Below are 18927 nucleotides of genomic sequence, written 5' to 3'. Positions count from 1 at the left end.
CTCGTTTGCACCCCTAATTGGACTAGGTTGATAATTAAAATCACTTTTTAACTATTTTCGTCTTATCTCTCCAATTTTGAACTATTTTGGGAATTATCCCTTTTCATTTTGTTAGAATTTTGTTAAAATGAAATAAAAAAGTGGACATTTCATTTTCTTTTCCTTCCCCAATTCTTTCTTTCAGATCACAGTGTCAACCAACCCTTACCCTTTATTAAGTTCACACAAATTCCAATTGATTCATAATATCACACTCACACTCAAACTCCAATCAATCAATCAATCAAGATGCAGCAGCCGTGCATAAAGGAAGTCGTCCGATCGGCGCTGGTGGCGTTTGCTCCCGACGCGCCGTTTCTCGCCGCCGGTACCATGGCCGGAGCCGTCGACATGTCCTTCAGTTCCTCCGCCAATCTCGAAATCTTCCAACTCGATTTCAAATCCGACGATCGGAAGCTTCCGTTGGCCGGTTCGGCACCGAGTTCCGAGCCGTTTAACCGGCTTTCCTGGGGGAAGTCATTTGGCTCCGAAGAATTCTCATTAGGTCTGCTTGCTGGCGGCCTCGTCGATGGGAACATTGGGCTATGGAACCCTAGCCTACTCATCGGGTATACTGTAATGTTGTAACTGTTTTTAATTTTTTGTATATATCTCTTACATTTGATGTCATTGCTATCATCATTATTGCAATTGTTAATTCTCACCAAACTATGTTGTAGGACTCTCTATGCGCTATTAATCGGATTGGAATTTTTATATGCAGTTTTCAGCTTTTTTTTATACGTCTGTGTCTATATATATATATATATATAATTAGAGTAATTATGTTAACACTAGTCTATAACTTTTGAACTAGAGTAATTATTACACTCGTTTATTTTTTATAACATAGTTACTCTACTTCAAAACTGTAATTACACTAGTTATTTATAGACAGAATTACAAATTTTGTCCTTTAAAAAAAGCCAAAAACCGGTTCGTGTCCTTTTCTAAGTTTCCTTGCAGGCGGTGTACTTTAAACTTTTTTTTTCTACACGTTATGTCCTTTACGCTAACTGGGTTAGAAAAACACAGTTAAATGCCCTCACGTGAGGTGCATGTGAGGGCATATTGGTCTTTTTACCATCTTCTTCTTCTACTTCTACTTCTTCATTTTCACAGAATTAATCAAACCAGAAATTGGAGGACCAGTGGTCACAGTTGGTGCGATAGCATACCCGAGATCCAGATTATCCTCGTGATTGAGGTCGGTCTGCTCAAAAATAGGATCGGTGTAGAGTGGTGAAGAACTTAGATCAATCAATTGAGGATCTGTTGATTGAGTGTTGTTCGTATTTGATGCAACCGAACCAGAAATCGAAAGATTAGTTGTAGTCACACCTGATGCAAAGCCTAGATCCATATCTCTATGATGTCGATTGGCTCAGATACAGGAGCGGTAAGGGAATTCGTCTTGGTCACCAACGCCAAATCGATTAACAAATCGAACGGAATTTGAGACCTGCAAGACCAATCGGAAGGAAGTTGGACTAGAGGTAATCCACCGCCTACTCACCATTAATTAATTTTCCGACCAACCACCCCCCATCGCCACCCACGAATCATCTTTTCACCATCTTCCTGCAAAAACCCTATACCCTAACTTGGAATCCCTATTGTGAACCAACAACCACGGATCTCTTCCTTCCAAATCTGAATATCGAGACCTGCAAGACCAATCGGAAGAGCAACAACTCATACCACCATGACTAGAAGCTGCCGGAAAAACGAGAAGACGAAGCGAGAAAGAGCCGCGGGTTCGTTTCTGATTTAGATCCGGTTTAGGGGGTAATTGTTACAGGTGAACTGGATGGTAGTTAGACGGATTCTAGGCGGCTGTGATGTTCAGAGGGTGGTTGGCGGTAACATAGAAGAAAGATCCTGGTAGTGGCCGGAATTTGAGGAGGTGGTGGTGGTAGTGGTGATGATGGAGAAATAAAGAAGAAGAAGATGGTAAAAAGACCAATATGCCCTCACATGCACCTCACGTGAGGGCATTTAACTGTGTTTTTCTAACCCAGTTAGCGTAAAGGACATAACGTGTAGAAAAAAAAAGTTTAAAGTACACCGCCTGCAAGGAAACTTAGAAAAGGACACGAACCGGTTTTTGGCTTTTTTTAAAGGACAAAATTTGTAATTCTGTCTTATTTATATGTCTAGTAGGTTAATTTTATTTGTATTGAATCCCACCCCCATATATACAGCACACACACACACATTTTAGTGTGTAACTTTCAGTTATATATATACACACACACACAAACACATTTTATGTGTTGTTAGTTGTATTTAGTTAGGGTTTTAGCCCATATAGTTGGCTAAAGCCCATGGGCCTTTTATGGGTTGATAGCTAAGGTTTAGTTGTGTATAAATAGATGTATTTGCTTATGTATTTCTCACACCTTCAAGTAATAAACATTACTTCACTACAACCATTTCTTTACATGGTATCAGAGCTACGGTTCTCGATCCAAACCCTAGCCGCCATCTGACCCGAATCTGAATCTGACCAGCAGCCACCAGATCTTAAACGAACTCCGGTATCGTTGAACCTCTTGCCTCATCACGAAATCTTTTTTCCAGATATCACCTACTCTCACCGCTGCCACCATCACCACCAGAAAGCTCCGATTGACCTTACCTAAAAAAACGCCGTCGCTACGCCGTCCCACGCGCCGCCCCTGCTCCGCCTCTGCCCTCCACGCGCCGCCGCGTGAGGGCGCATGACACCTTTTCCGGCCACCGGACTTTTTCAGGTTACTTATTTTTTGCTTCCGCGCCACCCTGTGTTAGTTTTTCAATTCGGGATCTTTTTAGTTTTCAGTCTCAGTTCGCGTGTGTATTCGTTCGGATAAGAAACTTTCCGATCCAATGGCTGATAAAAAGGCTTCAGAAAATCAGATTGCTCCAGGTATTATTAATTATTCAGCTGTTCTTCGCATTCCGATCAAACTTGACTCAAAAAATTGGGGTTCGTGGAGTCTCTTTGTCCAAAAGGGTCTTGAAAAGTATGGACAAAGACGATCATCTCACTAAACCACCCCCGGACCCGATTACCAAAGAATGGAAAATTGATGATAGCGGAATCTTAATGGCCCTATGGAATGCTATGGATACACAAATCCTTACTATTGCTCAAAACTTTTCCACCGTAAAGGAAATGTGGGATCACCTCTCTTCATCCTTTTCGGCTAAGAAGTCTATATCTCATGCTTATTCTGTGGTTCAAGCCTATGGTCGGGCCGAGCAAGGTGATTCTACATTTACCGACTATTTCACACGATTCTGCAAACTCCGAGATGAGCTTCGCACTATGTTTCCACCCACTACTGATTTGAAGATTCAGGATGAGCGAAACGCCAAGATGGATGTCATGACCTTCATTGCCGGAATCTCGCCTAAGTATTCAAGCGTCCGACCCCTACTGTTGAGCAACTCCGCTGCCACATCTTCAGTTGCATCTACCTTTCATCTGTTGCGGGAAATGTATGGTCCTGGTGCAACTCTACCTCCTACTGATACATCGGCTATGTATACATCTACTGGTCGGGGTTCTCATATGACCCACAAAAAGGGTATTGGACGGGGCGGTGGTCTTGTTTGTCACTATTGCAAGGAACCAGGTCATACGAAATGGGACTGCCCGAACCGCCCTCCTGGAAGTCAGCCACCTCCTCGTCCTAAAGCTCGTTTGGCTGCCGTTGGTGAGACTTCAGGTCCAACCGCCACTCCCACCTACACAGTTAGCGAAGAAGACTATTGTCGTCTCCAGCAGCTTCCAGCCTCTCAGACTCCTGCTCCTGTTCCTGCTCCATGTGCCAATACGGCCGATTCAGGTACGCTTCCTAGTCCTTCGTCATCTTGGATTATTGATTCGGGTGTCACTCATCACATGACTGGGAATTCGGGTATTCTGTCCAACCTTAATAAAGTCTCCCACCAACCTGTTCGACTGGCTGATGGGTCTTCCTGTCCTGTACTGGGGGTTGGATCCATTGACACCTCATCCAACTTAAACCTCTCGTCTATTCTATATGTTCCTAAATTTCCCGATAACCTTTGTTCGGTAAGCCGACTTACTAAACAACACAATTGCTCTGCTAAATTTTATCCTACTCACTGTATCTTTCAGGAACTAGGGACGAACCGTCTGATTGGCACAGGTTTTGAATCTGGAGGCCTCTACCGCTTAATCTTCCCGTCAGGTCCTACATGTTCTACAGCAACTGCTTCAGTCAAGGAGGACCACTGTCGGTTAGGTCATCCCTCTACAGCGGTTACGAGGCAAATGCGTCCAGATTTACCACTTTCGTCTTTTAATTTTCATTGTGAGTCGTGTCAACTTGGTAAACATACCAGGCGTCCCTATCCCCCTAGAGTGTCTAATCGAGTTAGTTTTTGTTTTGAACTTTTGCATTCTGATGTATGGGGGCCTTGCCCTACCAAATCTACTTTGGGTTTTGAATATTTTGTTAGCTTTATTGATGACTATTCTCGCACTACTTGGATTTATTTGATGAAATCTCCTAGTGAAATTTTTTCCATATTTCAAGAATTTAATGCTTATGTTCAAAACCAATTTAACACCACCATTAAAACTTTTCGATCCGATAATGCTAAGGAATATTTTTCCACCGACTTTTCTTCGTACTTAAAAAACGACATTACTCATGAATCATCATGTGCATATGCATCTCAACAAAATGGTGTGTCCGAACGCAAAAATCGTCACCTATTGGATGTTGCTCGCACACTCATGATCTAATCACGTGTTCCTCATCGTTTTTGGGGAGATGCCGTTCTCACAGCTGCATATCTAATTAACCGTATGCCCACACCCGTTCTTCATGGTAAAACACCGTTTTCTGTACTATGTCCCACCGGTACTCCTTTTCCTCTCGCACCTAAAGTCTTTGGTTGCGTTGCCTATGTTCATGACCATCGTCTGAAAACAATCAAACTTGATCCCCGAGCCCTTCGTTGTATCTTTGTTGGTTACTCACGGGTTCAAAAAGGGTATCGGTGCTATAGCCCATCTCTTCACCGATACTTTACTAGTGCCGATGTCACTTTTAATGAGCCCTGTTCTTACTTTCCTGAGTGTTCCACTCCTGTTTCTGACCCATTTCTTGACCTCGATATACCCACATCTCCTTTCATCCCCACCATTCCTGTGTCAATTCCTTCTACCGATCCAATCTCTACTGATTCTGACCCACCGACAGAATCTCCGCCACTGCTTTTCACATATGCTAGGCGAGGTAGGGGTCAAACATCAGCGACTCTTGATTCACACCCTGGCCACGACCCCGAAATGCCCTCCACGACTCTCACTAATACATCCTTACCCGATCCAACAACCTCTGATACACCCGTTTATGATCCTCCTGGTGCCCCACTTCCCGATATACCTATTTCCTTTCGCAAGGAACCCCGGACATGTACTCGTTACCCAATTCAAGACTATGTTGCCTACACCCACCTATCTCCTGAATCTCATGCGTACACCACTACCCTTGATTCCTACCCGATTCCCAAAAATGTGACGAGCGCTCTCACTCACCCAGGATGGAGACAGGCTATGGAAGATGAAATTGGGGCTCTAAAGTCCAATCATACATGGGATCTTGAAACACTTCCTAAAGGGAAGCGTATTGTTGGTTGTCGTTGGGTGTTTACGGTTAAACTACACCCGGATGGCTCCTTACACCGCTTAAAGGCTCGGTTGGTTGCAAAAGGGTATTCTCAGGCATATGGCATTGATTACGATGAAACTTTCTCTCCGGTTGCTAAAATGCCATCTGTCCGTATTTGTATCGCTCTTGCTGCCATTAATCATTGGCCGCTCTACCAGCTTGATGTCAAGAACGCCTTTCTTAATGGTGTTCTTGAGGAGGAGGTATATATGGAGCAGCCCCCAGGGTTCGTTGTTGAGGAGGAGGCCTCGAAGGTTTGTAGACTACGTCGTTCTCTATATGGTCTTAAACAGTCTCCCAGGGCATGGTTTGGTCGATTCTCTAGTGTTATGGGACAGTTTGGGATGACTCGGAGTGCCTACGATCATTCTGTCTTCTTTAGACACCAGAAAGGAAAGAGGATTATCGTAGTTGTTTATGTGGATGACATTATAATCACAGGTGATGACATGGTCGGGATTACCGAACTCAAGCAGTTTCTTCAGTCTCAGTTTCAGGTCAGCTACTTAGGTCGTTTGAGGTATTTCCTTGGCATAGAAGTATCCCGCTCTCCACAAGGAATACTTCTCTCCCAACGAAAGTATGTTCTTGATATGTTAACTGAATGTGGCTTACTGGGTTGTAAACCTGTTGATACCCCAATGCTTCCTACAAAGAAACTCCTCCCAAAGGAAGGAGATCCAATGAAAGATCCTGAGCGATACAGACGGCTGGTTGGTAAACTTAATTATTTAACCGTCACACGACCGGATATCTCCTTTACTGTCAGTGTTCTGAGCCAATTTATGGCTACACCATACACCGGTCACTGGGATGCTGCCCTTCGTGTCTTAAGATATCTTAAGACCTCACCTGGCTTGGGTATATTATACTCCGATCAGGGTCATTGTCGTGTAGATGCCTTCACGGAAGGAGATGGTCGGATATCAAGGTTCTCAGATGCAGATTGGACAGGTTGTCCGATTTCTCGACGATCTACCACCGGATATTGTGTGTTTGTTGGAGGAAATCTTGTATCATGGAAGAGTAAGAAGCAACACACGGTTTCCCGGTCGAGTGCCGAATCGGAGTATAGAGCCATGGCAGATGTAACCTCAGAAATGACATGGGTTCGTCGTCTTCTCAGAGAGCTCGGGGTTGTTTCTAATGACTTGATGAGGTTATATTGTGATAGTCAGTCAGCCATTCACATAGCCAAGAATCAAGTATTTCATGAGAGGACAAAACATATTGAGGTCGACTGCCACCTTATCAGAGATCGAGTAGTAGGCACACAAACTGATCCTCCTTCCATTCAACCAGTTCATGTGAAGACAAATTTTCAGCTAGCAGACATTCTAACTAAACCGCTCCGGAAAGCTCAGATAGACTTTATTTGTAACAAGTTGGGCATGATTAACATCTATGCTCCAACTTGAGGAGGAGTGTTAGTTGTATTTAGTTAGGGTTTTAGCCCATATAGTTGGCTAAAGCCCATGGGCCTTTTATGGGTTGATAGCTAGGGTTTAGTTGTGTATAAATAGATGTATTTGCTTATGTATTTCTCACACCTTCAAGTAATAAACATTACTTCACTACAACCATTTCTTTACATGTGTAACTTCCAGTTTTTATATACACGCACACACATTTTTATGTGTAGTTTTCAGTTTTTATATACACGCGCACACGCATATTTATGTGTAATTTTCAGTTTTTATACGCTCGCACACACAAGTTTTTATTTGCAATTTACAAAGGTTGGCCGGAAAGTGTGAAAATTGGCTGGTGATTTGGTCCAACTAGGGGCGATTTGGCCGATTAGTTAAAAATTAGTCAATCAGCGCCCGACTAGTGATTAAGTGCTGACTAGTCTTGATTTTTCTAACATTGATGCTTAGTGAATATGTGATAAATTTGTATTCTGATATGACAGACATATCTGTTAATGGAATCAGATTGAGTAACTGATCTAAACATGGAAGCGTGCAATTGCTAAATGTATCTTTTAATGGTTATAAATGTGAGATTTGATTGGATATATATATACATATATACACATATATGGAAGTCTCTGTAAAATGTAGTAGTGTTATGATTTAACATAGTTGAATAATTTGGTTATGTTGTTGAGCAATTCATTATTATTTGATAATGATCATAAACGTGAGAGCATGGTATTTATGATGTAAAGAAAATAATATGCGGATTTCTCATTAGTTTTCATTTTTATTTATTGTAGCTCTGAAGAAAGTGAGAGCGCACTTGTTCAAAACCTATCAAGACACAAAGGGCCTGTAAGTTTTTGTTTTGTGTTTGTTGGATGTGATAACTAATACTAATTATGCTCTTTTATACTTGGATTTTAGTGAATGTTTTATGACTGTATTTCACATCATTTTTAGGTTCGTGGTTTGGAATTTAGTTCACTTTCTCCAAATCATCTTGCTTCTGGTGCCGAAGAAGGTGACATCTGCATATGGGATATTGCTAAACCAGCAGAACCTACACATTTTCCGCCTCTCAAGGTAACATTATTCAGTTTTTAATGTCCATAGAAATTGCAATGTTTGTGATTTAACGACACATTTTTTAATCCCTGTATCTGTTCTTGTATCACATTTTACATTAAATAGATCATAAATAAGCTTTCGAATGGATGCTCTTTTATTACTGTAACATAAGGTGAAATGTTATGATCAAGATTCAAGAGGGAATATATCCATATATTAGTATTTCCTTAATTGAATTTGCATGTTTTATGTTTTTTTATTGATATTATCATTGTGACAACAGTTTGTTGACTGTAGTCCTGTCACTATAAAAAATATCAGAAAATGTTACAATATTGAGATTAACCGCATTTATATAAGTTTAAGACACATAAGAGCCCTAACCATATTTCGACTTGTAATCAATCCATATAGGCCAACAGAAAATATATAAGCACTCAAAAAAAGTACATGTTCGAGCATCATTAACCAACTCCTTATAAGTCTTGATTCATTTCAATATGAACAACAATTTAATCAATTGGATTGACTAGAATATAAACGAGTAATACAACAAAGTAATATATTGGGAATAGATTGAACTAATAAATAATATCTATTTTATATACAAAGACAAATAGAAAAAAGGAAAGACATGTGATAGCTCATAACAAGGTTTTTCCAGTTATAAAGAGTTATTATTGACGAGCTATGATAGAATACATTTTGCTTATCTCGACAAAATGGGCGGAGTAGCTATTCTTATGCCAAAAATATTTACGATGCTCAGTAGCTTTTCCATGGCTTCCCTTGCATTACTGGGTATGAGTGGTTTTGTTGCAGAAGTGATGGTCTTTTTAGGAATAATTACCAGCCAAAAATATCTTTTAATGCCCAAAATTGCCATCACTTTTGTAATGGCAATTGGAATGATATTAACTTCTATTTAATTATTATATATGTCACGTCAAATGTTCTATGGATACAAGTTATTTACTACTCCAAACTCTTATGTTTTTGATTCCAGAGCAATGCCAACTTTTGAAGACAAGTTTTCAATTAAAGAAGACATAATTTTGATGATTTTTAAATTATATTATTGTTTTATATGAGCTTTTTTATAAAGAATTGGTGGTTAAATATGTAAAATAATTCATTAAGCCGACATTGACTTGGAAGAGTACAAGAAGTGTAGATAGTATTTAGAAAATGCTAGCTGTGCCATGATATCCAGTTTGATTAGTTGTAAAATATTGGCAACGAGTCGTTAAATTAAGATCATATGCTAATATTTCAAGCGTATTCACTAATCTCTTAATACTACGACACATTTTAAGAAAGTACAACTTCATGAATGTTTATGTTGCTGTTTATGCTCATATGCCCATTAACATGTCGATTCAAGTAATACACTAAAGAGACACATTAAATGCAGGGCACCGGATCTGCCACACAGGGTGAAATTTCATACGTATCATGGAATAAGAAGGTTCAACCTATATTAGCATCCACTTCTCTTAACGGAACAACTGGTAAGCATGAAAATCAAGATTAGCTTAGAACTATTAAGCTAATGTAATTTATAAACACTGATTTATACATTTTTGTGTGTTTTTCAGTGGTTTGGGACCTGAGGAAGCAAAAACCGATTATAAGGTAAATTTCAGAATCTCACATAATGACTTCATGATGTAAACAACTCTATTATAACTTTCTACGTTACAGTTTTTCAGATTCAGTTAAAAGACGATGCTCGGTTTTGCAGTGGCATCCGGATTTTGCCACACAACTTATTGTTGCTTCAGATGATGATAGTTCACCTTCTTTGAGGGTATTATTTCCTTTTTTTAAAGATATATACACATGGGGGAAAGTTAATGTACAAATTAAAAAAGTGTGCTAACTGTTCGAATCAAGTAGTGTAATTATATACAAGTAGTGTAATTACGTATATATATCGTAATGTAGTTACACTATGCTGTAATTTCACGACAATATAATTACACTATGTTGTAAATATAAATTCACTACTTGATTTGCAGAGTTAGCACGTTAATTTAATTTGTATTTGATCCAAACCCTATACACATAAATGCGCCATTAATGTAATTGACCAACTTCTATGTAGATATGGGATATGCGGAACACAATGTCCCCACTGCGTGAGTTGTCAGGCCACACTAAAGGTATGATTATTATCATTTATCAGTTTATATTCTATCAAACATTTCACTCTTCTGTTATTTCTTCCAAGGATAACATATATAAATGCAAATCACATGTTTTGTTAACAAACTAATATACCAGGTGTTGTTGCAATGTCATGGTGTCCTATTGATAGCACCTATTTGGTCACCTGTGGAAAAGATAACCGAACGATTTGCTGGGATACTAATTCTACTGAGGTTTGTCAACATTTTTGGTATCTGTTTTTTTAGCTTTGATAATATCTGAGCTGCCATATGATGGAAAAACATTTGCAGATTGTCTCTGAACTGCCAGCTGGAACCAATTGGAATTTTGATGTGCACTGGTATCCAAAGATACCAGGGGTTATATCAGCGTCCTCGTTTGATGGAAAAATTGGTGTTTATAACATTGAGGTTTGATGACTTACACCCATGTATATGCTTTTTAACATTATTTATTATAGGGTTTAAAGTTATAATGTTTTAACGGAGCTATTGATCATTTTTCATATTGCTTAGTATTTACATATTGTTATGGTAACTTATACATGCCCCTTTGCAGGCTTGTGCTCGATATGGTGTTGGTGAGAGTTACATTGTTTCGGGTAAAGTATTTCTTTATGGGTTTTTTTGGGGGGTTGAACTTGTTATTGTTTCTCTAAGAATTTGTTATGGATAAAGCTGAGTGGAGATAATTTTCTTATGATTGTTAAGAATTTGTTATGGATAAAGTATTTCTTTTACTGTTTGCTATTTTTTTGTCTTTTAAATCAGTTTGCGATTTGATTATTTGCTTGATTATAGTTGCACACGTCATTTTATTTGTTTAGTCATAGTTTTTATGTGTACATTTGTATGTCATGCTATGATAATTGTAGTTTTGATTTCTTATAGAAAAAGATTATACACATTTTCTATAATCAATTTAATATTTGTTCTGAAGTCTGAATTTATAAAAGGTTGGTTAGTGTCTAAGTGCATACTATGTTTATAGTTAAATTGTAAATGTAAATGCTAAATTAATTAAATGGTCAATTTTTCACTCAAACCAAATATTCAAGTGGTATTTAATGATTATTTGTTTTTATGTGGTTTTGAATTTTAGAAATGCATTTATTGATGGACATTAGGTAGGAAGTATCCATTAACATGGTATAAGTGTTTTGGCTCTAGGGCTACCTGTGATCTACTTTTAAACTGTTGTGTTTTTTTGACATCTCATTGCACACACACACACACATAGGGGAAAAAACGTATAAATGAAATTAACGTGCAAATTGTGAGAATCAAGTAGAGTAATTATGTAATTACATCATATTGTAGTTATGTAATTACTCTATGATGTAATTACAATATTACTCAACTTGTATATATAATTACTCTACTTGATCATCACAATTTAATTTCATTTGTATTTGATCCAAACCCTATATATATGTGTGTGTGTACGTATAGTTTGGTTATTATTTATATGTAATTTTGTTTGCAGCACCATTAAAAGCCCCAAAATGGTACCAACGCAAAGCCGGAGTCACATTCGGTTTTGGTGGCAAGCTTGTTTCATTTCACTCAACTGGTTCCTCATCTAATCGCTCAGAGGTATTTCTAGAAGCTTTACACTTCAATTATGTTCCACCAAATTTATTTCTCATTATTTAAATCTTGCAACTTTACCTCTTTTACTTGTGAACGTGCCAAAAGGGTTGAAAGTCGGCCAAAGCTTGTTTTTATGCTTACAGCTTTATAACTCATGTTATTTATGAGTTTAGATAACACATTTATTGGTTTTGTTTCAGGTTAACGTGCAGGACTTGGTTACTGAACTCAACTTAGTGAACACGTCATCTGAATTTGAAGCTGTGATGAAAAGTGGAGATAAATCCTCACTAAGGCTCTTATGTGAACAAAAGTATCTAGAATCTGAGTACGTTTATGTGAAAAATAATATTTATTCACTCTATTACTACATTCTTCTGAATAAATGTTCCGTTGATTTCTGTAAGCAGATCTGAAGATGACAAAGAAACATGGGGATTCTTGAAAGTCATGTTTGAAGATGATGGAGCCGCAAGAACTAAGCTTTTAAATCACCTCGGTTTCACTTTACCACCAGAAGTAACCGAACCAACAGAAGATCTTTCTCATGATATGAGTTCTTTAAATGTCAAACAAACTGAAGTGGTTACAGAAGAACTTATGGGTGATAATGGTGAAGATTTCTTTAACAATCTTCCAAGCCCTAAAGTTGACACGCCTGTGTCAACATCAGTCAACAAGTTTGGAACTGAAGAATCCAATGCTGACGTGGACGAATCAGCCAAAAGTGAGTCACTCGAGGGCGTTACTGACTTCTCATTTGATGAAGCTGTTCAACGGTCTTTGGTTGTTGGTGATTATAAGGGAGCAGTTGCACAGTGCATAGCTGCAAATAAAATGGCAGATGCGTTAGTTATTGCACAAGTTGGTGGTGCATCTTTGTGGGAGACTACACGTGATCAGTACCTTAAAAAGAGTCATTCTCCATACCTAAAGGTACATTTTTGCTTCTACTTTTTGTTATTTAAGTTGTTTAGTGGTTTAATTTGGAAATTTTGACCAACAGGTTGTTGCCACAATGGTGAATAATGACCTTGTGAGTCTAGTAAATACGAGACCGTTAAAATCATGGAAGGAGACACTTGCTCTTCTCTGCACTGTAAGTTCTTTTATGTCATATTTCCAGCTGTGCTTAGGGCTGTACAAAAAGGCTCGGTTTGTTGGCCTGTTTGTTTAGGTGGTTCATTGGTTTCTTGAGTTCGGCTCATTAGTAAACGAGTTGAGCCAAGGCTCGGTTTGCAAACGAGCCAAGTCCGAGCCTAGGTAAGCTTGGTTTGTTAGGCTTGCTCAAAATCGGGTCGGTAGTAACTGAGCCTAGCCGAGCTGGATCGCTTTGTAAACGGGCTTAGTCCAAGACAAGTTAAGGTTGCTTTGTTGGCTCGCTCGTTAGGCTCGTTTAGCTGGCTTCTTGGCTCACCCGTTGGCTCGTTTAAACTATAATCAACTTTTAACATATATATATATATGTATATGTATGTATGCATGTGTATAGGGTTTGGATCAGCACGTGTGTACGCACGCATGTATGTATGGGGTTTGGATCAAATACAAATGACTTTTATCGTGAGAAGTGTACAAATAACTAGAGTATATATGTTAACACTAGAGTAATTATTATTACTATATAACTTTTGAACTAGAGTAATTATTATTACACTTAATTTTTTATAGCATAATTACATTAGTTTAAAACTGAAATTACTCTAGTTATTTTTATGTTTAGTAGGTTAATTTTATTTGTATCGGATCCCTCCTATATATAGATATATGTGTATATATATTATATAGTTTTTTGCAGTTTATTAATGATGCATTATGTGTATACAAAAAGGATTCTTTTTCTATATTTTTATATATCAATGTCTAAAATATAAAATTAATATTTTTAAACAATAACCGGGCCGAGTTTAAACTCAACATTTCAACTTGTAAAGATAAGCGAGCCTAGTCAGCTCGGCTCAATTTGTTAACAAGCCGACATTGATTATTATTTTCCGTGTCTGTATGACACAGTTTGCACAGAGGGAAGATTGGTCCTCACTTTGTGACACCCTTGCTTCTAGACTCATGGCTGCTGGTAACACACTAGCTGCAACCCTTTGTTATATATGCGCCGGGAATATTGATAAAACAGTTGAAATTTGGTCAAAGAATGTTACAAGTGAGCATGATCAGAAATCCTATGTTTACCTTCTTCAGGTAAACCATCATGTTAAAAGTTTATTCTCTTATTAAATTATGGGATCTACATATCATTAGTTTCTTATATGTATATGTGATTATGTGCTAGGATTTAATGGAGAAAACTGTGGTACTTGCTTTAGCAACCGGTCAAAAGAGATTCAGTGCTTCTTTATGCAAATTAGTTGAAAAGTATGTTGAAATATTAGCTAGTCAAGGGCTTTTAACAACAGCTTTAGAGTACCTAAAGCTAATGGGCAATGAAGATTTGTCTCCTGAATTAGTGATTTTGCGTGACCGAATTACTCTATCATCTGAACCAGGTACACACACATTATCAACCACTTTTGAAATTTTCAGATATTAGTAGTAGTAGTAATATTAATAATAGTTAGTAGTCAAGGGGTTAAATATTAATGATAACATGGGTTAAGTTGTAATTTTTAAGGGAGTGAAATAGTCAAGGGTTTAAAGTGTACTATTTAGAAGGGCAAAGTAGCTCATCTAAATTTTAACCGCACTGACATTTTTGAAAGCAAACAGTGTGGTGTAAAAAGTAAAGTTTAGGGGGCTAGGGACCAAATCTGTAATTTGCTCTAAACCATTGGGACCGTAGTGTTATTTACTCTGTTTAAAGTTCTTGAATATCAGATAAGAATAAGGTTTAGGGACCGAATCTGTAATTTGTCATCATATTGTAATTTATCTATTTAAAATTCTTAATTATCAGATAAGAACCATGTACACATTATCAACCACTGCTCTGTTTTCAGATAAAAGCAATAATAAAAATAAGTAGTCAAGGGGTTAAATGGTATTATTATCAACAGTAAAGTGGGTTAAATTGTAACTTTTAAAAGAGTAAAATAGTCAACAGATTAAATGATAGCACTATCAAGGGTAATGGATAGGAAGTTATAAATAATAAATATACTGGATAGATCTACAGCTTGTTTGTGATACATATACTACACCACACAATCGATAGAGCAAACTAAAATTGGATTAAGATACAGTCATACAGACACACCACTTAATCTGCAGTTAGACTCCAAGAACACCATTCAAGTGGCAAGATTTGAACTAGCATGGAAACAATTAATCACCTCATAGTTCAATGAGAAATTTAACCAAAGAAATATTCATTCAACAAAACTCATTTGCTCCCTTTTTCATTCCGTCGTCTTTAAATAGAAGTGATTACATATTATAAGAAACTACCCACGTTCTCCACTAATGTGCTAACTTAAAGAAAGGAAATAAGCATGCATAAAAAGAAATAAGATAAAAATGTCATGCGGGGCAAATATTGATTTGTAAACGTATTCACCTTGGTCAAACGGACCCAAACGTTTCCCGGTCGCACTGACTCGTCTTTTGTTTCGATTATCATTTACCCCTAGGATCTGTTGTCACAGGAGGTGGCTATCATTAACTTGTAAATTTAAAAGAGTTAAATAGTCAAGGGATTAAAGTGTCATTTTTAACAGATAAAGTAGTCATTTTACCTAAAAATTAACATCACTAACACTCTAACAGACCCATGACCATCTTTGAAAACAAACAGTTTCATCATGGACCAAATCCGTAACTATTAAAGTTTTAGAGGTTAAATCTTATGCTGATTTTGTGCAGAGAAAGAAGCAACTAGGTCTATGGATTCTGTTAACTCTCAGTTACCGACAGCAACTGCATATGGTTTCAACCAGCAGAATTCAGTTGATTCTTCTAGAAACTATTATCAGGTGTTTGTATACTCCATTTTCTTTACATTTCCTTCTGTAAATTCAGAATGAATAATCAAAGGTTTTATATATAGTTCTTCTATTGATGGTATTGATATTCTTCAGGATGATGTTTCTTATAACCGTCAAAGCTACCAGCAAACACCGGTTTCTTCGTACGCCACTCAGTATCAACCGCAACACCCTACAACTTTTATTCCAGCCCCTGCGCCTCAAATTCCACCGGTATGTTATGTAAACAATCATAGCTTATTACAACTTTTAATCTTTGACTTTTGACTTTTTTCTTTAGGTTGGCTTCACTCCACAACCATCAGTTCAACCTGCTACAAAACTATTTGTTCCTAGTGCCATGCCGGTTATTAAAAACGCTGATCAATACCAACAGGCCCCTACCTTGGGTTCTCAGATGTATCCTGTAAGTATATATAAATATTACTTGTATTACGAGAAAATTGCACAAATGGTCTCTCTGGTTTGACCATATGCAAATTTGGTCCCCAGATTATAAAAATTGCAATTTGGACTATGTTTGTAAAATTTTAAATTTGGGGACCGAACTTGCAATATGATCAAACCGCAGGGACCATTTGTGAAATTTTTTTCTTGTAGCTATATACTGTAACTGGTATGATTTATGCTGCTGCTAAAATCAGAATGTGTACCAGTCTCAGGTGAACCCTGGTTCTAACTACCAAGTTGGACCGCCAGTGGGTGGTTCACTGGGCCCGGTTCCATCTCCAATGGTTCCTACTCCTGTGCAGAAGATGACACCGGATGTGGGGCCTACACCACCGGTAAGGGGGTTCATGCCTATGCCTATAAGTAGTAATACGGGTGGTCAAAGAACTGGTCCGGGTCAAATGCAACCGCCCAGTCCTCAACAGCCAGCTGCACCTTCTGCTCCACCACCAACTGTACACACAGCTGATGTGACCAATGTACCTGGTAAATATCAATCCATTCATTGCTAGTCTGCCACCCATGTTTATCATCTGTCTTGAGCCGACCCAAGCCAAGCCTGAGCTTGGCTCATTTCGAGCTCTATTTTTATAGCTCCAGCTTTGCTTGTGAGTAGTTTTCAATCTCGAGCTTGGCTCGTTTTTTATTTTTTAATTAGTTTATATACTTCCCTAATTTTTTTGTATATATTTTGTATTATAGTTTTTATATGTAACTTAAAATATATATTATTTAGCTATTTTTATCATTATTTAATATAATAATAATTAATATATTAAATATACATTTAATATGTTAAATAAGAATTGCATAAATATTAGGCTTGTTTAGACTGCAGAGCCAGCTCAATCTAAATAAGGGAATCTCGGGCTCTGCTCACAAGTATTTTTAGGCTCAACTTTGGGTTGGGCTTAGCTCGCTTATTATTATCAGCTAATCTATATGTTTTTTTTAAATAGTTTGAGTATATTTATTTATATTATAATTTTTATATATAAGATAATATTCTTATATATTATTTAGATATTTTTATCACTTTTTTTATATATAATAATAAATAATGTATAAATATGAATTTAATATTTTAAATACAAAAAGATTATAAATAGCAGGCTCGTTTACACCTTTATTTGTAATGAAGATTTCGCTATAAAGTGATTAGATGAAGTTAATAGATGCACTATATTTTGTGTTGCAGCACATCATCGGCCGGCTATTAACACTTTAAAGAGACTTTTTACCGAGACATCAGAAGCCATGGGGGGTCAACGTGCTGTTCCAGCTAAAAAGCGGGAAATTGATGACAATTCAAAGAAATTAGGCGCACTGTTTGTGAAACTAAACAATGGCGATATATCCAAAAATGCTTCTGATAAGCTTATTCAACTCTGCCAAGCATTGGATAATGGAGATTTTACTACTGCCCTTAAAATCCAGGTAAGGGGTATTTTCGTCATTTCACACCCATTGAACTGTAAAAGTTTATGTTCATCCACTACAAGTGACAAGGACCAAACATGTTACATTTGTCATAGTTTTGGCCCAAGCGTGTAATTTTTGTACGTGAGGACCAAAATTAAAATATGGACACACCACCGGGATTATCTGTGTACTTTAGTTGTTTATTTATTAAATATAAAATAATTTGGACAAAAGATTAATTAAGATACTGTTTTAAATACATGTAATGCATATAGGGTGGGACCCATAGGATTTATTATGTGTTTTTATTTTTTAGTTTTCTTAGTTTTAAGGGGTATTTTAGTCATCTCGCACCCGCTTAAGAGAGAATGTCAACGCCCATTCACTTCACCAAGCGTGTGATTTTCCGTCTTTGAAGACCAAAACCACAATTTGGACACACCATAGGGACCATTTGTGTAATATGCTCATTTCACTCTATTTATAAATTAATATTAAAGTGATAAATGCTGTCTGAATTAATGCAGGTTGAGCTTACAACATGTGATTGGGACGAATGCAGCTTCTGGTTAGCGACGTTGAAACGAATGATAAGGATTAGACAGACAGGAAGATGAAGTTAGCGGCACATTATCTTTCGTGTTTGTTGACAACAAGTGCATTCCTAGACTGTTTGGGTTTTAAAATAGTAGGTATAGAAGTCAGATATGTTGTGTTTTTGTGTCAATGATGTTTTCTTGAAAGTTTTGAGGTCTAGTTTTTAATGATTGTCTTTTTTACATGGGGAATGAATGTAGTTTTTACTCAAAAGGGATATGGTGTTATATGTCATTTTTACAGCTTATTATCTTTTGTACTTTTGCCAGTAGTCTTTTTTCCGCTTTTTACAACTCTAGTAGTTAAAATACTATTTTTATTTATTAATATTCACAGTTTTTAATAACTAGTCTAAAGAAAAAACCTTTGAAGTTTGTGTCTCTTAGGCAATATATCCCATCAAATCCAAGAAAAATAAAACAGAATGTGATATAATTCAATTAAATTATCATGCTGGTTTCATTTCAAAATAATTGTTTTTATTATTGTTAAATGTAAAAGTAGGAAAATGTGATTGAAAATAATCACT

The 18927-nt window shown here is 37.2% G+C and overlaps 1 protein-coding gene across 2 annotated transcripts; it reads left to right on the top strand.

Moving 5' to 3' along the window:
• Positions 1–200: 200 nt before the first annotated feature.
• LOC143622214 (protein transport protein SEC31 homolog B-like) lies at positions 201–18668 on the top strand. 2 transcript variants are annotated; one of them, XM_077093423.1, is made up of 22 exons: positions 201–608; positions 7957–8011; positions 8120–8242; positions 9642–9738; positions 9826–9862; positions 9932–10037; positions 10335–10392; positions 10514–10611; positions 10690–10809; positions 10958–11000; positions 11885–11994; positions 12192–12319; positions 12402–12927; positions 12998–13090; positions 14005–14190; positions 14282–14495; positions 15808–15917; positions 16023–16142; positions 16210–16335; positions 16592–16865; positions 17578–17816; positions 18329–18668. In XM_077093423.1, the coding sequence occupies exons 1-22, from the start codon at positions 289–291 to the stop codon at positions 18416–18418; spliced, it is 3273 nt and encodes a 1090-aa protein (XP_076949538.1). In that variant the 5' UTR covers positions 201–288; the 3' UTR covers positions 18419–18668. The 2 variants fall into 2 exon arrangements, with proteins under 2 accessions (XP_076949538.1, XP_076949533.1); XM_077093418.1 differs by having other exon boundaries at positions 16586–16865; positions 18329–18664.
• The last annotated feature ends 259 nt before the right edge of the window (positions 18669–18927 follow it).

This window comes from Bidens hawaiensis, unplaced genomic scaffold, assembly GCF_021521415.1.
Source record: "Bidens hawaiensis isolate Kalapana, Puna unplaced genomic scaffold, B.hawaiensis_p1.1 tig00000326_1, whole genome shotgun sequence".
Lineage (NCBI taxonomy): Eukaryota > Viridiplantae > Streptophyta > Magnoliopsida > Asterales > Asteraceae > Bidens > Bidens hawaiensis.
The sequence above is the reverse complement of the archived record's forward strand: the minus strand, read 5'-3'. Positions and strand labels throughout refer to the sequence as shown.

Bases quoted from the DNA above. Each gene is read 5' to 3' on its own strand.
- LOC143622214 (XM_077093418.1), top strand. From the start codon at position 289: ATGCAGCAGCCGTGCATAAAGGAAGTCGTCCGATCGGCGCTGGTGGCG. The intron at 9,863-9,931 runs GTAAATTTCAGA...TCTACGTTACAG, and splicing joins AAGCAAAAACCGATTATAAG to TTTTTCAGATTCAGTTAAAA. The intron at 16,143-16,209 runs GTATGTTATGTA...TTTTTTCTTTAG, and splicing joins CTGCGCCTCAAATTCCACCG to GTTGGCTTCACTCCACAACC.